The 15,971-nt window shown below is 29.8% G+C and overlaps 2 protein-coding genes across 4 annotated transcripts; one reads left to right on the top strand and one right to left on the bottom strand.

Moving 5' to 3' along the window:
• The first annotated feature begins 1,732 nt into the window (after positions 1–1,732).
• LOC105129233 (Serine/threonine-protein kinase WNK (With No Lysine)-like protein) lies at positions 1,733–4,926 on the top strand. Of its 3 annotated transcripts, none has more exons than XM_011031205.1 (8): positions 1,733–1,876; positions 2,380–2,528; positions 2,662–2,712; positions 3,003–3,131; positions 3,287–3,392; positions 3,568–3,609; positions 3,728–3,784; positions 3,974–4,926. In XM_011031205.1, the coding sequence occupies exons 2-8, from the start codon at positions 2,398–2,400 to the stop codon at positions 4,706–4,708; spliced, it is 1,251 nt and encodes a 416-aa protein (XP_011029507.1). In that variant the 5' UTR covers positions 1,733–1,876; positions 2,380–2,397; the 3' UTR covers positions 4,709–4,926. The 3 variants fall into 3 exon arrangements, with proteins under 3 accessions (XP_011029507.1, XP_011029506.1, XP_011029508.1); XM_011031204.1 differs by having other exon boundaries at positions 1,733–1,890; positions 2,384–2,528; XM_011031206.1 differs by lacking the exons at positions 2,380–2,528; positions 2,662–2,712 and adding an exon at positions 2,169–2,219 and having other exon boundaries at positions 1,733–2,035.
• Positions 4,927–6,908: 1,982 nt separating this feature from the next.
• On the bottom strand, positions 6,909–7,610 carry LOC105129288 (uncharacterized). Its single transcript, XM_011031279.1, has one exon. It carries the CDS (start codon positions 7,608–7,610, stop codon positions 6,909–6,911), a length of 702 nt encoding a protein of 233 aa, XP_011029581.1.
• Between the last annotated feature and the right edge of the window lie 8,361 nt (positions 7,611–15,971).

Here is a 15,971-nt window from a genome sequence, read left to right as displayed (position 1 = left end):
TGCTCATAGGCATTTTTGTATATGCATCTCAGCTTCTTCTTTTTTTAATAGTCTTTAGGTTGGTTTAGAAATAATTGTGCAATTTAATTTATAAAAAATATATATACTCATGGACAGCCCCGGCATCATTAAGGTGATCTATTTACAACTATTTAATGGTAAAATATTATTTTTTACAATAATATTTGAATTGTTTTAGCTTCATCTCTTCAAAGAGGTGGCATGCATGAGCAAAGGCTATTAGGTTTGATATTATCAATTTTTTTAAAAAAACATTTGTGTTTTTCAATTAAAATTTTAGGATAGATCCTTAGTTGTAGTCCTTATTTTTTTATTTGTAATTTATATTATTGGTTTTTTTATAATTTTTTTATTTTCAATTTTATCTTTCAATTTATTTTTTAATTTAAACTAATTTTTTTCCTTACATCTTTTGTAAACTTTCAATTGTTTTCAATTTCATTATTTAATCAAATTTTTTTTAATTCAATCCTCATTATTTTAATTATTATATTTTCTTTTAAATATTTTTTTATTGATTTTTTATTTCATTATTTAATATTTGATTTGTTGAAATTTAATCTTCATGGGTTTTTTAGGTTTGGTGCTTCCGACTAAATGGCCCGGGTCATAGGTTTTACAAGTTAACATAGGTTCATATCTTTTTGTTTTACTTGGTTTTTTATCATATTAATCGACGTTGATTTTTTCAAAAATTAGGATTTCTAGTTTTTTTTATTTTTATTTTTATAGGGTTATCATGATCTCATCATTTGACCTATATATTTGGCATGTTAATTAAAGTAGAGTCGTATCTTTTTTTGACTTTTAATTATTGTTTTTTTTATTTTATTTTTTTAATTTAATTTTTTAATATTTAATTTTTTAAGAATTATTCTTTATGGTTTTTTCATATTTGGTTCTTCTGATCAAATAGCTCGGGACAAGAGTTATAATTAAAATATTTTTTGGGATTTATTTTTCATTCTATTTCATGATTTGACATTAATTTTTTTTAAAAATAAAATTTTATAATTTTTTTATTATGTTATCTTGATTTTATAACCTAATTTGTGGGTTCAGCAGGTTAACCTGAACTCATGCTTTTTTAACTTATAATTGTTATTTTTTTTATTTTTTTATATATTTAATTTTTTTAATTTTAATTTTTAATATCAGTTAAATTAAAGATTTAGCTTCAAATTTTTTTAAAATTAAATGACAAGTTTAGTAAATTAACACTTGTGGTATCCTTTTTTAACCTTTTTTTTCATTGGAGATTATTTCTTTTCATTTGACATTAATTTTATCTGTTTACTAACAGTTTTTACCCAAAAATTTTGTTACCCTGTGTGCAGCGGAGCACATAGCTTACAGCTGCTATGGAGACAAACAAAAAGAAGTGGACACACATATTGAGAGAGTAATCCGTCAAGACAAACAAAAGGGGTCCGTTCACCTTTGTGGTACAAAAGCTTTTATTGAAGAGAATTTACGAAAGAGAGTAAAACAAAGAAGAAAAAACAATATATAAATAAGCATGCAAAGTGCTAACTAAGTTTTATTAAGAAGTTTGTTTTTGTATTTTAAATTTAATTTATTTTAAATAAATTTTTTTAGTTTAGTTAGTGTAATATATTGAAATTAAAAATAATTTTTTTAAATAAAAAATATTATTTTAATATAATTGAAAAAAAATAAAATTACTCCATTCTAGAAAAATGGTGCCAGAAGTTTCACGTTTCAAGTGAAGATAGACAGAAGCAAAAACAGGGTTCTGTTCGAAAGGCCAACTGTGAAGTGAAAGAGCTAAAAATGAAGAACAAAAAACAAAGACATTACACATCTATATAGAGATACAGAGAGAGACTTTCAGAGAGAGAGAGAGAGGGAGAGAGAGAGAGATGGTGGGCTCAGGAGGAGCAGATAGGAGCAAAGAAGCTGTTGGGATGATGGCCCTTCATGAGGCCCTTAGAAGCGTCTGTCTCAACTCAGACTGGACTTACTCTGTCTTCTGGACGATTCGTCCTCGCCCGTATGTATCTTACTTTTTCTGCGCTAAAGTTTCAAACTTTCTATCTCTGTAGTACCGTTCATTCTGTTTCTCTCTCTATAAATTCTTTGCCTTTCAACTGTTTCCTTATATGGGTGGTCTTTCTTATTTGCAGAAGAGTTAGAAGTGGTAATGGTTGCAAGGTCGGAGATGACAATGGAAGCTTGTGAGTTTTTCCTTCTTTCTGATACTAAAACAGCAAAGAAAATGGGGAGGACAGTGGACTGTTACTCTAATGAGTCGTGATTCTTTTGTTTTTTTTCAAGTCTATGACAAAGTTCTCTCAAGTTATAGTTTTGTTACTTCATTTCTTGTTTTTTTTTTTAAGAGAGAGAGAGAGAGAGATGGTGGGCTCAGGAGGAGCAGATAGGAGCAAAGAAGCTGTTGGGATGATGGCCCTTCATGAGGCCCTTAGAAGCGTCTGTCTCAACTCAGACTGGACTTACTCTGTCTTCTGGACGATTCGTCCTCGCCCGTATGTATCTTACTTTTTCTGCGCTAAAGTTTCAAACTTTCTATCTCTGTAGTACCGTTCATTCTGTTTCTCTCTCTATAAATTCTTTGCCTTTCAACTGTTTCCTTATATGGGTGGTCTTTCTTATTTGCAGAAGAGTTAGAAGCGGTAATGGTTGCAAGGTCGGAGATGACAATGGAAGCTTGTGAGTTTTGTTACTTCATTTCTTTCTTTTTTTTTTCCCAAGGTTTTTTCTTAGTAACCAAACAGACCATTAATCATTTGCTTCTGAAACAGAGTTAAAGAAACACGCAGCACTTGATTGTTGACTTGTGTATTTAAATATGTTTGGTCGGTTTGTAAATGGTAATTACAAATGGGTTTTAGGCAATTACTGGCATATAATAATTACATATTTAATCAACTTGTAAGTTAATTCTTGGTCCTTCAATATGATTTTAATTCTTGACTAATCGACTTGTGAGATTTGTGAAGGATGTTAATGTGGGAAGATGGGTTTTGCCGGGGAAGAGTTGGAGACTGTTTGGAAGAAATTGACGGAGAGGATCCTGTCAGGAAAGCATTCAGCAAAATGTCCATTCAGCTATATAATTATGGAGAAGGGTGGGTACTGGGTAGGTGCTGTTATTTTGGTTTAAATTCTCACTCTCCCTCTCTCTGAATGAAAATCTTCATAACATGGTTAGAGTGCAGAAACTAGGAGATGAAAAACATATGTTGTTCCTGCGTTTTGATTGATTTTTATTTCGTTGGAGCAGGTTAATGGGAAAGGTTGCTTCAGATAAGTGTCACAAATGGGTCTTCAAAGAACCTACTGAATGTGAACCAAATATTTCCAACTACTGGCAGAGTTCTTTTGATGCTGTATGCAACAGTGCCATAAATCTGTTTTTTCCTTCCTTTTTTCCTTAATTAGTACCACTAAGAAGTTTGGACTAAAAGTGGTGTTGGGAATTTAATGTCTCCCATTATTCGCTAGTTAGATGACACCATATTTAAGATTGATAGTAACCTTCGCTCTTGAATGTTTCAATTGCAGCTTCCTCCGGAATGGACAGATCAATTTGAGTCTGGTATTCAGGTCAGCACCAGAAGAGTTTAATTGTACAGTTAGTAGGTTCATATAGTTTTTTTTTTTTTTTCAATTAATTTTTCCCATGTCCAGTACTTAGATTTTGTTCCACATGTGTGTTGACCAGACCATTGCTGTCATACAAGCTGGCCATGGCCTTCTGCAACTGGGCTCTAGCAAGATTGTGAGTTCGAATATTTTTCTAATATGAGAACTTGTCATCTAATTTCTTTTTTCTTTTTAAGAATTAATCTCGAAAATTAATTGTTCTTAAAATTATTTCTTGATTACCCTTTTCATATTTGCACAGTAGCTATTATTTACTTTATGGAAAAGTTTGATCTCATGAGGGCTTCATCATTCATATGTTCAGATACCTGAAGACCTTCATTTTGTACTAAGAATGAGGCATGCATTTGAATCTCTGGGCTACCAATCTGGTTCTTACCTCTCCCAACTCTTTTCATCAACCAGAAACACTTCCTCTTCTTCTTCATTACCTACTAAGCAATCTGCAATTCCAACCCGCCCACCACCGCCCCTTTTCAACTGGAGTCAACTTCCATCTGCTTCTTCTTTGCTGTCTTCACCGAATTTTCAAAGCCATGCAGCTAGACATGGATTTCCACAAGCGAAAGATGAACCCCAAATGTTTACCCTTCCCCATTCATCAGAAACCCGAGTGGAAGAGATTACGGGAGAGCATGAAAATGACATCAAATGGCCTAATGGGCTGTCTTTCTTCAATGCTCTCACCGGAAGGGCAGACAATGCCAAGCTTTTGTTTAGCTCTGAGAGCTTAGGAAACAAAGGAGACCAAAATTACCACCCTCGTATCCTTGAAGGGAAGAGTCCAAATCCAAATTCAGATGCTTCAAATATGAATAATTCTGATGTTATGAACCCCAATGAGTTCTTGAGTTTGGATAGCCATCCAGATAGTGCATGGAAAATGGAAAACAAGTACAAAAGGAGCTTCACTTCTCCTGCAAGAATGACTTCGTCATCTTCTTCGACATCTATTGATCATCATCAGCGCCAAGCTGTGGATTGCGGGAACCCTGAAGCTGGGGTGTATTCAGACATCATGGAGACTTTCTTGGAGTGAAATCGACAAGACTTGTATTAGATGGACAAAGGATGGGAACTTGTATCTAGGAAAACAAAAGGGCTTTCATGCTTCTTTAGTACTGGGATTTTAGAGTTTGTTTTGTTATGCACTTTTACTCTGTTTCTGCTATTTAATTCTCAGAACTTCCCAAACATTTGGCTTGCCATGCTATGTCAAGGCCTAAAGCAAAGTGTTGAACGAGCGTCTCCATCTTCTTAACTAAATCCTCGGGCAGGTTTGGACCGATCAGCTAGCTTAGTTATCCAACTTTCCCGGGAGAGGAGGTCCAGTATTTTTGTTGGGTTTGGGTCCTTGGGACTTTAGGATTAATTGAACGTGTAATTCACAGTAGTAGCAGGAGGCAAGCAGAGTTGAAAGCCATCGGCCAGGTAAGGGACATGAACTTCAGTCTATCTTTGATGCAATGCAACAAAGTAAAGATAATAAAAAGGAAGAAAGAAAGATAAATAGCAGTTCGAGTGGAGTTTCATATCATGGTTGTTATTAAGCATCACTAAGCTTTAGGCTAGCTCCAATCTGTCTTCGTCGCATTTATGCTTCTTTCTCGACGGATTCCTAAAATTTCATGGTGTAATAAATCAACCACTTTTCTTAGTAACAGTATATTTTTGATGTGAGATTTGTTTTTGAAAAATTTGAATTTTTTTAAATTAATTTTATTTTGTGTTTTTAAATTGTTTTGATGTGATGGTATTAGAAACAAATTTTAAAAAATAAAAAAAAATTATTTTAATGTTTTTGTAAATGTAAAACAATTTGAAAAATAATCACCAATATAATATAAAAAAAACTTTTATTCATTATTTTTTTTCATAATAGATATATAGTTTTTTCATAATGGATCAAATACTTAGTATACATAGTTGCGAAATCAACATGACTCTTTTAAGTGATTGAGAAATCCGAGAACCTAAAACTCAAGCCAAATTGATTATTGAATTAGATAAATTAATATTAGATTTTAAATGTGTATTCGGTATTTTAGTGTTTTTATGATTATAATTTTAAAAAATAAGTTAAAAAACCTATAAATTATAGTTTTTTCATAACTATTTATCTTTTTATAAAAAAATTCAATGAAACTCATGCAAAATAATGATTTATATTGATTAACCATATGAAACTATTGTCAAATGAAACTATTGACTGCTAATGTACAATCTTCGACAAGAGAGTTAAATTTGATGAAGCTGCTAACACGATGATCAAGTGGAACCTTGTATAACTTGTTCATTTCTCGCAGACCCTACAGCCTGGCATGCCATTACAAATGAACGACGCTTCTCCATGGCACATGCAATTCTATTCCTGCTGATGGGACACCAAGTCCAAGACGCTGTTTACTCCTACAAATGGCTCAGGACGATGAATAATAGTCTAATCCATATGTTTTTGTTGGGAGATTGGGCTTAAATTTATGTTAATGGGATTTCTTATTTTATTTTATTTTTAATAGGACTTTGGCTCCATTGCTGATTGCGTAGGGTTTTGCTATTTATATTATGTTACAGTAGATTGGACTCATCGACGAATGAAAAAAACACTTACAGAGTTCTAATTTGGACTCATCGACGAATGAAAAAAACACTTGCAGAGTTCTAATTCTCCTCCTCCTCCTCCCTTTTCTTCTCTCTCCAGCTCCTTTTCTTCTTCTTCCCCTTCTATCCTCCCTTTCTCCCCTCCTTTTCTTTCTTCAAATCTATTATTGTCCCGCATCACCTGCTCAACTCCATGCCTGCTACACATAGGAGAGGTGGCCATGCTTATTTGAAATCGAAGCACATTAATTGGAAGCCTCTGCATTTCTAGATCATGGCAAGGGAATATAGTAGGGCCTGCTGCCTGCAGTTTTATAAAAAAATGTTACTGAAGGAAAAGCTGATGTACTTGAGATTAACCAGACATTCCTAGTTTTAAAAAATTAAGTAATAGAAAGAATCAAATCTAGAACCAGCAAAAAATAATAAAAATATTTACACTAGATTTTTTCTTTCTTGTGCTTATTTCTTCTTCTTCTTCTTCTTTTTTTAAAAAAGAGTTTAGAAAAATAAATTATAGAATATCATTAATTATTACACACCATAAAATTACAACCAAATCTTGTGCTAAATCAATACCCCTCTCAAGAGGGAAAAAATAATAAAAAACCACATTCGTATTAAATATATATTATAAATCATAACTTGATATTTCCCTCCAAAATGTCATCCTTTGTGGATGGTTCCATGGCATGACATTCTCTACAGGCTACCAAGAATGACCTGAAAAATCTCCTCCAAAACCCAGACCTGTCTCTTTTCCCTTTCTTTATTTGTTTCTTGTTGTTGCTCAACCCTTCTGTCACCAAATTCCGGACACTTTTTCTTCGTGAATCTGCACGTTTCAAAGCTGCAGCTGGTACAGGCATGATATGTTGCCACCTTTGAGAAGATCCATATAATTGTGCTATAACAGCTTTACTAGCCAAGGTTGTCTGGCTGCTACTAATATTATACAATCTTCTCCTCTCTGAATTGTCACTTGAGCTTGTTCTCGCACTGCTAACACTGCTTCTACTACTATTAGTGCTATTACTTCTTGATGACATGAGGGAATCCTTGCTGCTGACACTGCTTGCTCTGCTAGGTGCACGATAAATGTTATCAATAAATAGCATAGTTGCTGGTTGTTGTTGAAGTACAGGAAAAGAATGTGACAATAGGCGGCCATTGAAGAAAAGATGATCAGCTGGTGAATTCTTGTTTGGATCTCTAGAGGGAGAATCCGGCGTTAGACAACCGAACTCGAAATCAGAATCTTGATCTAGAGTACTTGGAGTGCTAGGAAAGGAGAAGATGTCTTCTCTAGAGCTGGTTTTCTTGTGGTGGTTTTCTTCCATGGGATTATTTCTAGTGGGAGTTTTGGGTGACGCTGTGCTTATATCCATCCCAAGGCACTGAATATATAATATAATGTGGAGTTGTCTATCGTATTACAAATAATGAGAAAGAGATGGGCAGGTGATATGCATCAAACAAGAGAAGATTATGATAATTAATTATAGGTTGGTGGAGTAAATCATGAGTTGATCACTTGCCAATGTACCCAGCCTTAAACTAGCTTGTATATAGTGGTGTCCTCATAATTTTGTTTAGTGTGGGGTGTTCTTTAGACGTGTGTTAAATGATTGGGATATATAAAATTTAGAGGCTCCTTTCGATATAACACTCACCAAATTCACATCAAAGGTGGTTTTTTCATAACAATTACCACTAATCCAAATGATTAAAGACTAAATATGAGAGCATTTGGGACTTGTATATAATAAACTAAAGAGAAGTAACCCTAGTTTAGTTTTTCTTCAAGGAGCACGGCTTCCCAAATATACTCTTGCATATATAAAGCAAAGAGATGTAGAAAAAGAGTGGCTGGTCAAGCAACACAAGCACTGATAACATAATTGTTATGTCTGGTCTTTAACTGGGCCATGCTATGATGGATCAACAAAGGTTGTCCAAGTGTTGGTGGAACCAGAGGCTTTCTGTGGACCAATCTTGAAGGAATAAATCTTCAAGCGTATGAACTAGTATTTCACTGCTTTGATTATTAATATACTTTGGATCGCCCTCCTCAAAATGAGGACAAAGCAGCTCTTGGAAAATTCATTTGTCTCCCATTTGGGTTTCCATGGAAACCTTTTGGGTCCATGGCAGCTCATCATGCCCTAGGGACCAACAGATTTCCCTCCTTTTCCCTCCCTACCAGGCAAGCTCTATGTTAGCTTCTTTTGCTGACACTCTAATTATGTTATGAGCAGGTTTTTTTTTTAATTATTATTGTTCTTTTATCTTTTTATATATTGATATCAAATATAAATTTTCAAAAAATAAAAAAAAAATTGTTTCAATGCATTTACAAATAAAAAAACATTTACAAAACAGCTGCTAACCCCAAACAGGCTTGAAGTGATTTTGACCTAAATCCGATATTTCATTGGGCTTCACTTGAGGTCTAAACTGAGCTTAGGCAAACCTTAACTGAATTAACCCTTCTCAAGTAACAGAGAAAGTTCATAGCGGGACTCGCAGGATTCTCTACAAAGAACAAACCAAGCACTGCTCCAAGTAAAATTGTGTCTTGGTCATAAATAAACATTGAGCTTTGCCTCTCAGGTATTTTTAGGGACCGATGAAGTGATGGAATGATCACAGTATTTGGGCTGCGGATAACTTAAAAGAAAGGATTTGGGCTATGGGCATTTATTTGGCTTGTTATGGACAGAGCTGTGAGCAATTGTTAATTGTCAAGTTTAGTTGGGCTTAACAATTGGTCTCCATCCTAAAGAAAGAAAAACCCAGAGGGTTGATCTGGAATCGATCTTGGTTCTGATGTTGCCCGATATCATCTTTCAGGTCGGATTTTATAATTATTAAAAAAAATATATATAATTAAAAAAATGAAAGAGGGAAAGTTGAAGAAATGAAAATTTATATTATAAGGTATAAGGTTGAAAATCATAACTTCAATTATATATATTTCATATTATATAACTGAATTGTGTGAATAGAAACACTTTATTTAATTTTTTGTTATAAAAAATAGGATATTCATTACTTGAATTTTGCGTAGCTATCACTACAGGAAGTGTTATCTATTATAGTATCATCTATGGTATTTTAGCTCTTGAATAAAACAAATGCTAAATGTTGCTTGATATTAATGTTGTTTCATTTTTTTTCAAAAAATATATATGTTTAGTTAAATTATTAATTTTATTTTTTATGAATAATTTTAAAAATTAAAACAATTTTTTTGTTCTTAGTTTTTTTTTAAATATTATGTTATTTATATTACACACCACACCACTATAATAACCATCATATTGGTGATTATAGTTATAATGAATCATAACTTTTGTTATTTTTTTAATATTACAATTATTATCACTAACTTTACAATATTATCATTTTTATTTTTATAATGCTCGCATCATGATTACCTTTTATAATACTGTATTATAACTACCTGTGTCATTATTATATTAATGTAATTACCACTATCATATCATTTACCATAACCATAATAATTTACCTATACCATTAATTGTAGAAATAGAAAATATGTAATTCCCTTTTCAATTTCTTCATTTGAGCTGTCATTATAACAATGAATAATCTATAATTTTATGTAACTTTTTTTTTAAATTTTTTTCTTTATATTTGGCCTATATATTACTTTACACTTGGTATTTTTATTCTTATCTTTACTTATTTATTGTTTTGAATTTTATTTTTTGTATTTTCAAATAATTTTTTAATATCTTTTTATACTTGGTTTATTTATCATCATTTTTTTGTTCTTATCTTCATTTATTTTTAAAATAACATTGTGAAGATTTTTTTTTTTTATTTTTATTTCTCTACCACCTTCAAAGAGAAACGATTCAGCCTAAAGTCAAATACATTATTTCTCTCTTTATTTTTATATTATAAAAGAAACTAAACTAAAAGAGAATGAATTTTTTTACATAATCATCATCAAATAAACTAAAAGGAAATGGTCTTTAACTTTATTGATTTTTTATTAAAAAAATGATAGTCTTGAAATTTTATGGATGTTTGGGTTTCATGCAATTCTCATCTTTATACTTTGAAAATAATATTATTTAAATTTTATAGGATTTTGGGGTTTGTGAATCCTTCCAAGAAACAGTTCAGATGTTAATATTAAGATTTTAATATTTTTTTGGACACCTAATATTTCTAATACCTTTATGGTAACCTCTGGAAAAAGTTCAAAAAAATCAATTATTTTCTTTTATAACTTATTCTCTTATTTATCAAATTTGTTTCTTAACAACCTTCTCAAACAATCCTTTTCATCTTTCAAGGTGCCCAAAAAATTTCGAGATCAAATCATTAATACTGTGGAGGGCATTGATGATAACTAAGTTAGATGAAAAAAACATTTCTTCATACTTAGCTAGATCAAACAAAAAAAATCTAGAAAGTAAAAGAATTCCTTTTATCTTTATCTCCCTTGAATATTGAATTGATTTTTGGATTTTGATGGATGATTTTAAGAGTGTGGGGTTTAGCTGATGGGAACTGAAATTTTTTAAAAAATATTAATATGTTAGTTTTTCAATGAGAAAGTCTAATGTGAGATCTATGTGCTCTTTTACTCCAAAGTTATTGTAATTGTTTAATGTGAGATCTATGTGCTCTGTTACTCCAAAGTTATTGTAATTGTCTTCTCTATAAAAAGGTAACTCTTTAAATATTTCTTAAATTCCTGTCAATTTCTTTATAGTTTTGTAGGGCTTTTTCTTTTTATGATCAATATATATCATATCTCCTACAATCTTCAAATTAGACTAATTGTTTTCAAGATACACTTGCCATGAATTAGATTTTACGGGTTTATAATAAAAGACTTACAATTGAATAAGGCTTGCACTTCCAACTCTTGAAATTTTAGAGTAACATTAAATTTCTTTAGTTTGTCCTTAATGAGCTAGGTAAGTCTACTATCAAATGTTTTTTATTTTTTTTATTTTTTTGCCAAACTCTTTTCTTTTCAACCATATATACTTTTTCTTATTGATGTCCAACTGTTTTAAAAATAAAAAGTGTCATTCTCTTCAATTTCATAGTACAACTTGATATGCTTGATGTGGAATTACCTTGAATAGTGAACTTCTTGATTATTGCTTATTTTCTTTGCATTATTAATAACAATTACCTTTATTTGTTGGTTTGGTTTGCAGATGCTTCTCCCTTTTTATTGTTTATCAGGTGCTCTTTAACTTGCAAATAGTTTAGATAGATTTGCTATTACTTATGCAATCTTGTAGTCCATAATCTTTTGTTTTTTTTCCTTGTTTACATCTTTGATTTGCATTTCAATTTATCATAATCTTTTCCCTTTCAGTACACCTTTTTTTTACTCTTTGATTTGTGTTTGCCTTTTTTGTTTGTGTTTGATTAAAAAAAAACATTGATTTTTCACATTTTAGATCCGATGCTTAAGGTTGTGTTTTTATTTATAGATTGGTTCATCTTATTTTCTTAAGTTGGTACTAGGATGTGGATTAAGAAGAAAACGAACAAATATTTTTATTAATATTTCTTAAAGATATTCAACCTTTTAGCCCCTTGCTATTTATTTATTTATATTCTCATTATCGACCCGCAACAACGCTTAAACATACAAATAATACAAAAAACTAAAAGAAAATGTTTTTTCATTGTAGAAATGATAATTTTGTGTTGTTCATCAATTTTGATTCATTGTAGGAATGACAAATCTATAATTTTTTGCAACTTTTTTTTCTTTATATTCCCCCCCTTTATATTCAGCCTACTTATCACTTTACACTTTGTCTCTTTGTCTATTTATCATCATATATGTGTGTGTGTTATTTATCATCATTTTTTTTATTCTTATTTTTTTTATTCATTCATTGTTTTACAAGTTTTTTTATTTTTATTTTTTTTATATTTACATTACAAGTTTTTTTATTTTTATTTTTTTTATATTTACACTTAACCTATTTATCATTATTTTTTTGTTCTTATCTCCAACACAAACAACTAAGCCTTATCTTAAAATAATATTTTTTACTTTACACTTAGCTTGTTTATTGTTGAAATGACATTGTGAAGATTTTCCCCCTCTTTTCCTAGAATTGTGCAAGAGAAAACCATAAATTCTAAAGTCAATGATATTATTTGATGAGTGTGATTTATCTTGGATTTTACCTGGATTAAAATAAAAAGATTTTTTTTTTATCTCTAGTACGTTTTAAAGAAACCTTTTACATTACAAATTATAATTGCTTTATAATTGCAATTGTATTCTAGCTTTTCATTCGTTATCTCGAAATACATGATATTAGTTGTGTGGCTACCTAGGTATCATATATATATATATATATATATTTACATATTGCACTTAAAGGCACATATTTCAAGTATTCTTCTTTTTCTTCTTTTTTCCAAAACCAAATTGTCTTTAATTTTTTATTGTAAAAATATAGTTTTGTAATTTTGCTAAGTTTTAGGTTTTTTTATTCACCTATTTTTCTTTTTTGTTTCTTCTCCAAAATATTCAGTCTCACTTATTCTTTTTCATTTCCTCTTCATAAAAAATCAATCATCTTAAGATATCTTCGAACCAATCACCAAGACACATAATCTCTTTGCCATTCATATGAAAAATAAAACACACCAAGTCTCTTTTTATTTTTCTCTCTTATTTTTATTTTTTTCACGTTCACCTATAAAAAACTATTTCCCCCCCTCTTACTCTTATTTTTTTTTCTCTTTATCCTTTTTTTTTTATCATGTCCTCTACCTTTTGTTGTATGTTGCAAAATCTTTTAATTGGAAAGGGATTTTGGTAGGAACAAATATCCTTAGAGTTAATTTGTTATTTTGGCTTGGTTTATATTGAATTTGTTATTTTGGCTTGGTTTATATTATTAGGGAGATGATTATGTTTTGAATAAAGGAGTCGATCAAAGACTAGAGATGACCTGCTATAACTACTGAAATTTTAGTTATTGGTTCTACTTATTAGAGGTCAGATCTAAGTTTCATAAACTTTATTCTTTTAGAGTTTCAAGTCTCTAATTAAGCAAAAAATTGTATTTTATTTTAGAGCTTCTTGGATTTTTCAGCCTCTATATCAATTATATGGCCTTTTGTTTTTAGCAGAAATGACACAAACTATTTTTTTTTTATCAATTAAATAGATTAGAAGTTACATAATTTGTTTTCTATTATTGTAGATACCCAATTTTATCCAAGAAAAATTCAAGATTATACTCATTTACCTAACATTCGTTTAATATTTTGTCTTCAAATAACTTGGAGGATAAAATAACACACATAACTTATCATTTTACATAATCTAAAGATTTGGGTCAAATCCTTCAAAGCATGGCTACAAGGACTTTTCTATAATTTCAAAAATATTTTTTTTTATAATTATAAATTGGGCTCGGGGATAATGTAGTAATTTGATAAAAAACAGTTGTTAACATGTGCTTTGCATACATTGGAACATTAGTAGCTTTGCCGTCTTTAGGTGGTACATGCAGTTGACTGTAGCATCAAAACTATTGTTCCACCACGTCATTTAATTTATCTTGGTATCTTTATCCTCCTTAAGCAACATGTACATGACGATTCTATTTGGTTTGGTGCTGGTTCAATTTCTTCCTCTTATTTCTCTTTCCTTCACCTCAATTTGCGCATTGCCTTTAAAAAAATGAACAGTTGAACTTTATTTTTTTCCTTTAGATTTACTCCCGGTTCTTTTAAATAGAATTTTTTTGATATTTTTTTAAATTGGAAATTATTATAAATTTCATCCTCTATTTTTTTTTCATATCATATGTAAGATTTTTTTTTTATTTGAGATGATTTATAAAATTAATTTTTTTTGCAATTTCATCCTTCAATTTTTCTATCAGATTTGATTATTAATTTTTTTTTCTATTTTTCTACTTTGACAAGTTTTTTAGATTGATTTTTTTCTTTATTTTATCCCTTAACATTAAATTGGTTGAAAATCGAGTTTCTTGATTGAGCTCGAGTTTGAGATTTCATGAGTTACGATTTTGAAAGATTAACTTGGGTTTGCTTATTTTTTCTTATTATTAAATTATGGTTTCCTTTTTTATATTATTAAATTAACCAAATTTATTAAACCTAGTCAATTTAATGATCCGAGTTTCAAATTTTGTTACTTCTTTAGAAACTCAGGGTCACCTTAACTTGATTCTTTTTATGTCCAAAAAAGTTTATCCTCGCCTACAACGCTGAGCTGACCACCAATATAGGTTTACTTGAGTCACTTAATTTTGATCCCTTTTTTAAATTGATTTTTTTTATGCTTTTGGCTTTTGTTATTTGATTCATTATTATTGGGCTTTTTAATTTGTTTAATTATGAATCCCATGGTTTTATCACAATCACCTAGATTGCAAGTTTCATAAATTAGCCATTATTAGTTCGAGTCAATCCATTATGCCTTAATTTCAATATCTTTTTTGTTTTTTTAAAATATATCATAATTTAAATATTTTGAAAGTGTTTATACATAAAATTTTTATAATTTAAATTGGTTGAAAATAGAGTTTTTTTATTGAGTAGAAGTTTGAGATTTCATGAGTTACAATCTTGAAATATTAACTCGAGTTTGCTTATTTTTTCTTGTTATTAAATTATATTTTTTTATATTATTAAATTAACCAAACTTATTAAACCTAGTCAACTCAATGGTCCGGATCTCAAATTTCTTTCACTTCTTTAGAAATTCCAGGGTCACCTTAACTTTGTTCTTCTTATGTCCAGAAAAATTTATCCTAGCCTGCAACATTATGCTTACCACTGATATAAGTTTAGTTAAGTCACTTAATTTTGATCTCTTTTTTAAATTAATTTTTTTTTGCTTTTGATCTTTATTATTTGATTCACTATTACTAAAATTTTTAATTTCTTTCGTTATAAATTCTATAGTTTTATTATAATTTCATAACTTGAATTACAAGTTTCATAAATGAACTATTATTAGTTTGAGTTAATCCATTATGCTTTAATTTCAATATTTTTTTTATTTTTTAAAATATATTATAATTTAAAAATTTTAAAAAATTTTATACATCAAATTTTTCATATCCCAGCATATTTATATATATTTTTTTTAAAAAATAATCCCACCCATAATGAAATAACATGTAATAAAAAAAAAACTAGTTTTCAGGTGCACTATAAAGAATTCCCCCCTGTTATTGAGAGATGACAAAACATCACATCACATCATATCCTTTCATTTAAGAAAATAATAAATAATTAATTGAGCTTTAAGCACATCTTTTTTAATTATTATATAAAAAACTATTTATCTCTATTAATATAGAAAACTATTTTTTAATAATGTGAGAATACCCTTTAAAATTATTATATAAATTTTTTTGAGAATACCCTTTAAAATTATTATATAAAAAATTGTTTTTATCTCAGATTAATATATAATCTGACTAGAAAATGCTTTTTATTAAAAAAAAAGAAGAAGATGCAAATATAGAATCATCTTAACACAATTGTCCTTCTATTTTCTCTTCTTTTATAGTTTTTTTTTTTAATTTTAATATAATAGTGGGGAAAAAACACGGAGAGAGAGACAAAAGTGAAAATGGAGCGAAGACCACGTCATAAGTAAATGCAATGAAGGCGGGTGATAAAACTGG

The sequence above is a fragment of the Populus euphratica genome, unplaced genomic scaffold (assembly GCF_000495115.2).
Source record: "Populus euphratica unplaced genomic scaffold, PopEup_1.0 scaffold86.1, whole genome shotgun sequence".
NCBI lineage: Eukaryota > Viridiplantae > Streptophyta > Magnoliopsida > Malpighiales > Salicaceae > Populus > Populus euphratica.
This window is presented reverse-complemented; position numbering and strand designations above follow the sequence as displayed.

What these genes read in the sequence shown, in the direction of transcription:
- LOC105129288 (XM_011031279.1), bottom strand. Translation starts at nt 7,610, where the DNA reads ATGGAAGAAAACCACCACAAGAAAACCAGCTCTAGAGAAGACATCTTC.
- LOC105129233 (XM_011031205.1), top strand. Translation starts at nt 2,398, where the DNA reads ATGGTGGGCTCAGGAGGAGCAGATAGGAGCAAAGAAGCTGTTGGGATG. An exon ending in GGAGATGACAATGGAAGCTT is followed by an intron (nt 2,713 to 3,002) that starts GTGAGTTTTGTT and finishes AGATTTGTGAAG; the next exon opens with GATGTTAATGTGGGAAGATG. An exon ending in CTATATAATTATGGAGAAGG is followed by an intron (nt 3,132 to 3,286) that starts GTGGGTACTGGG and finishes TCGTTGGAGCAG; the next exon opens with GTTAATGGGAAAGGTTGCTT.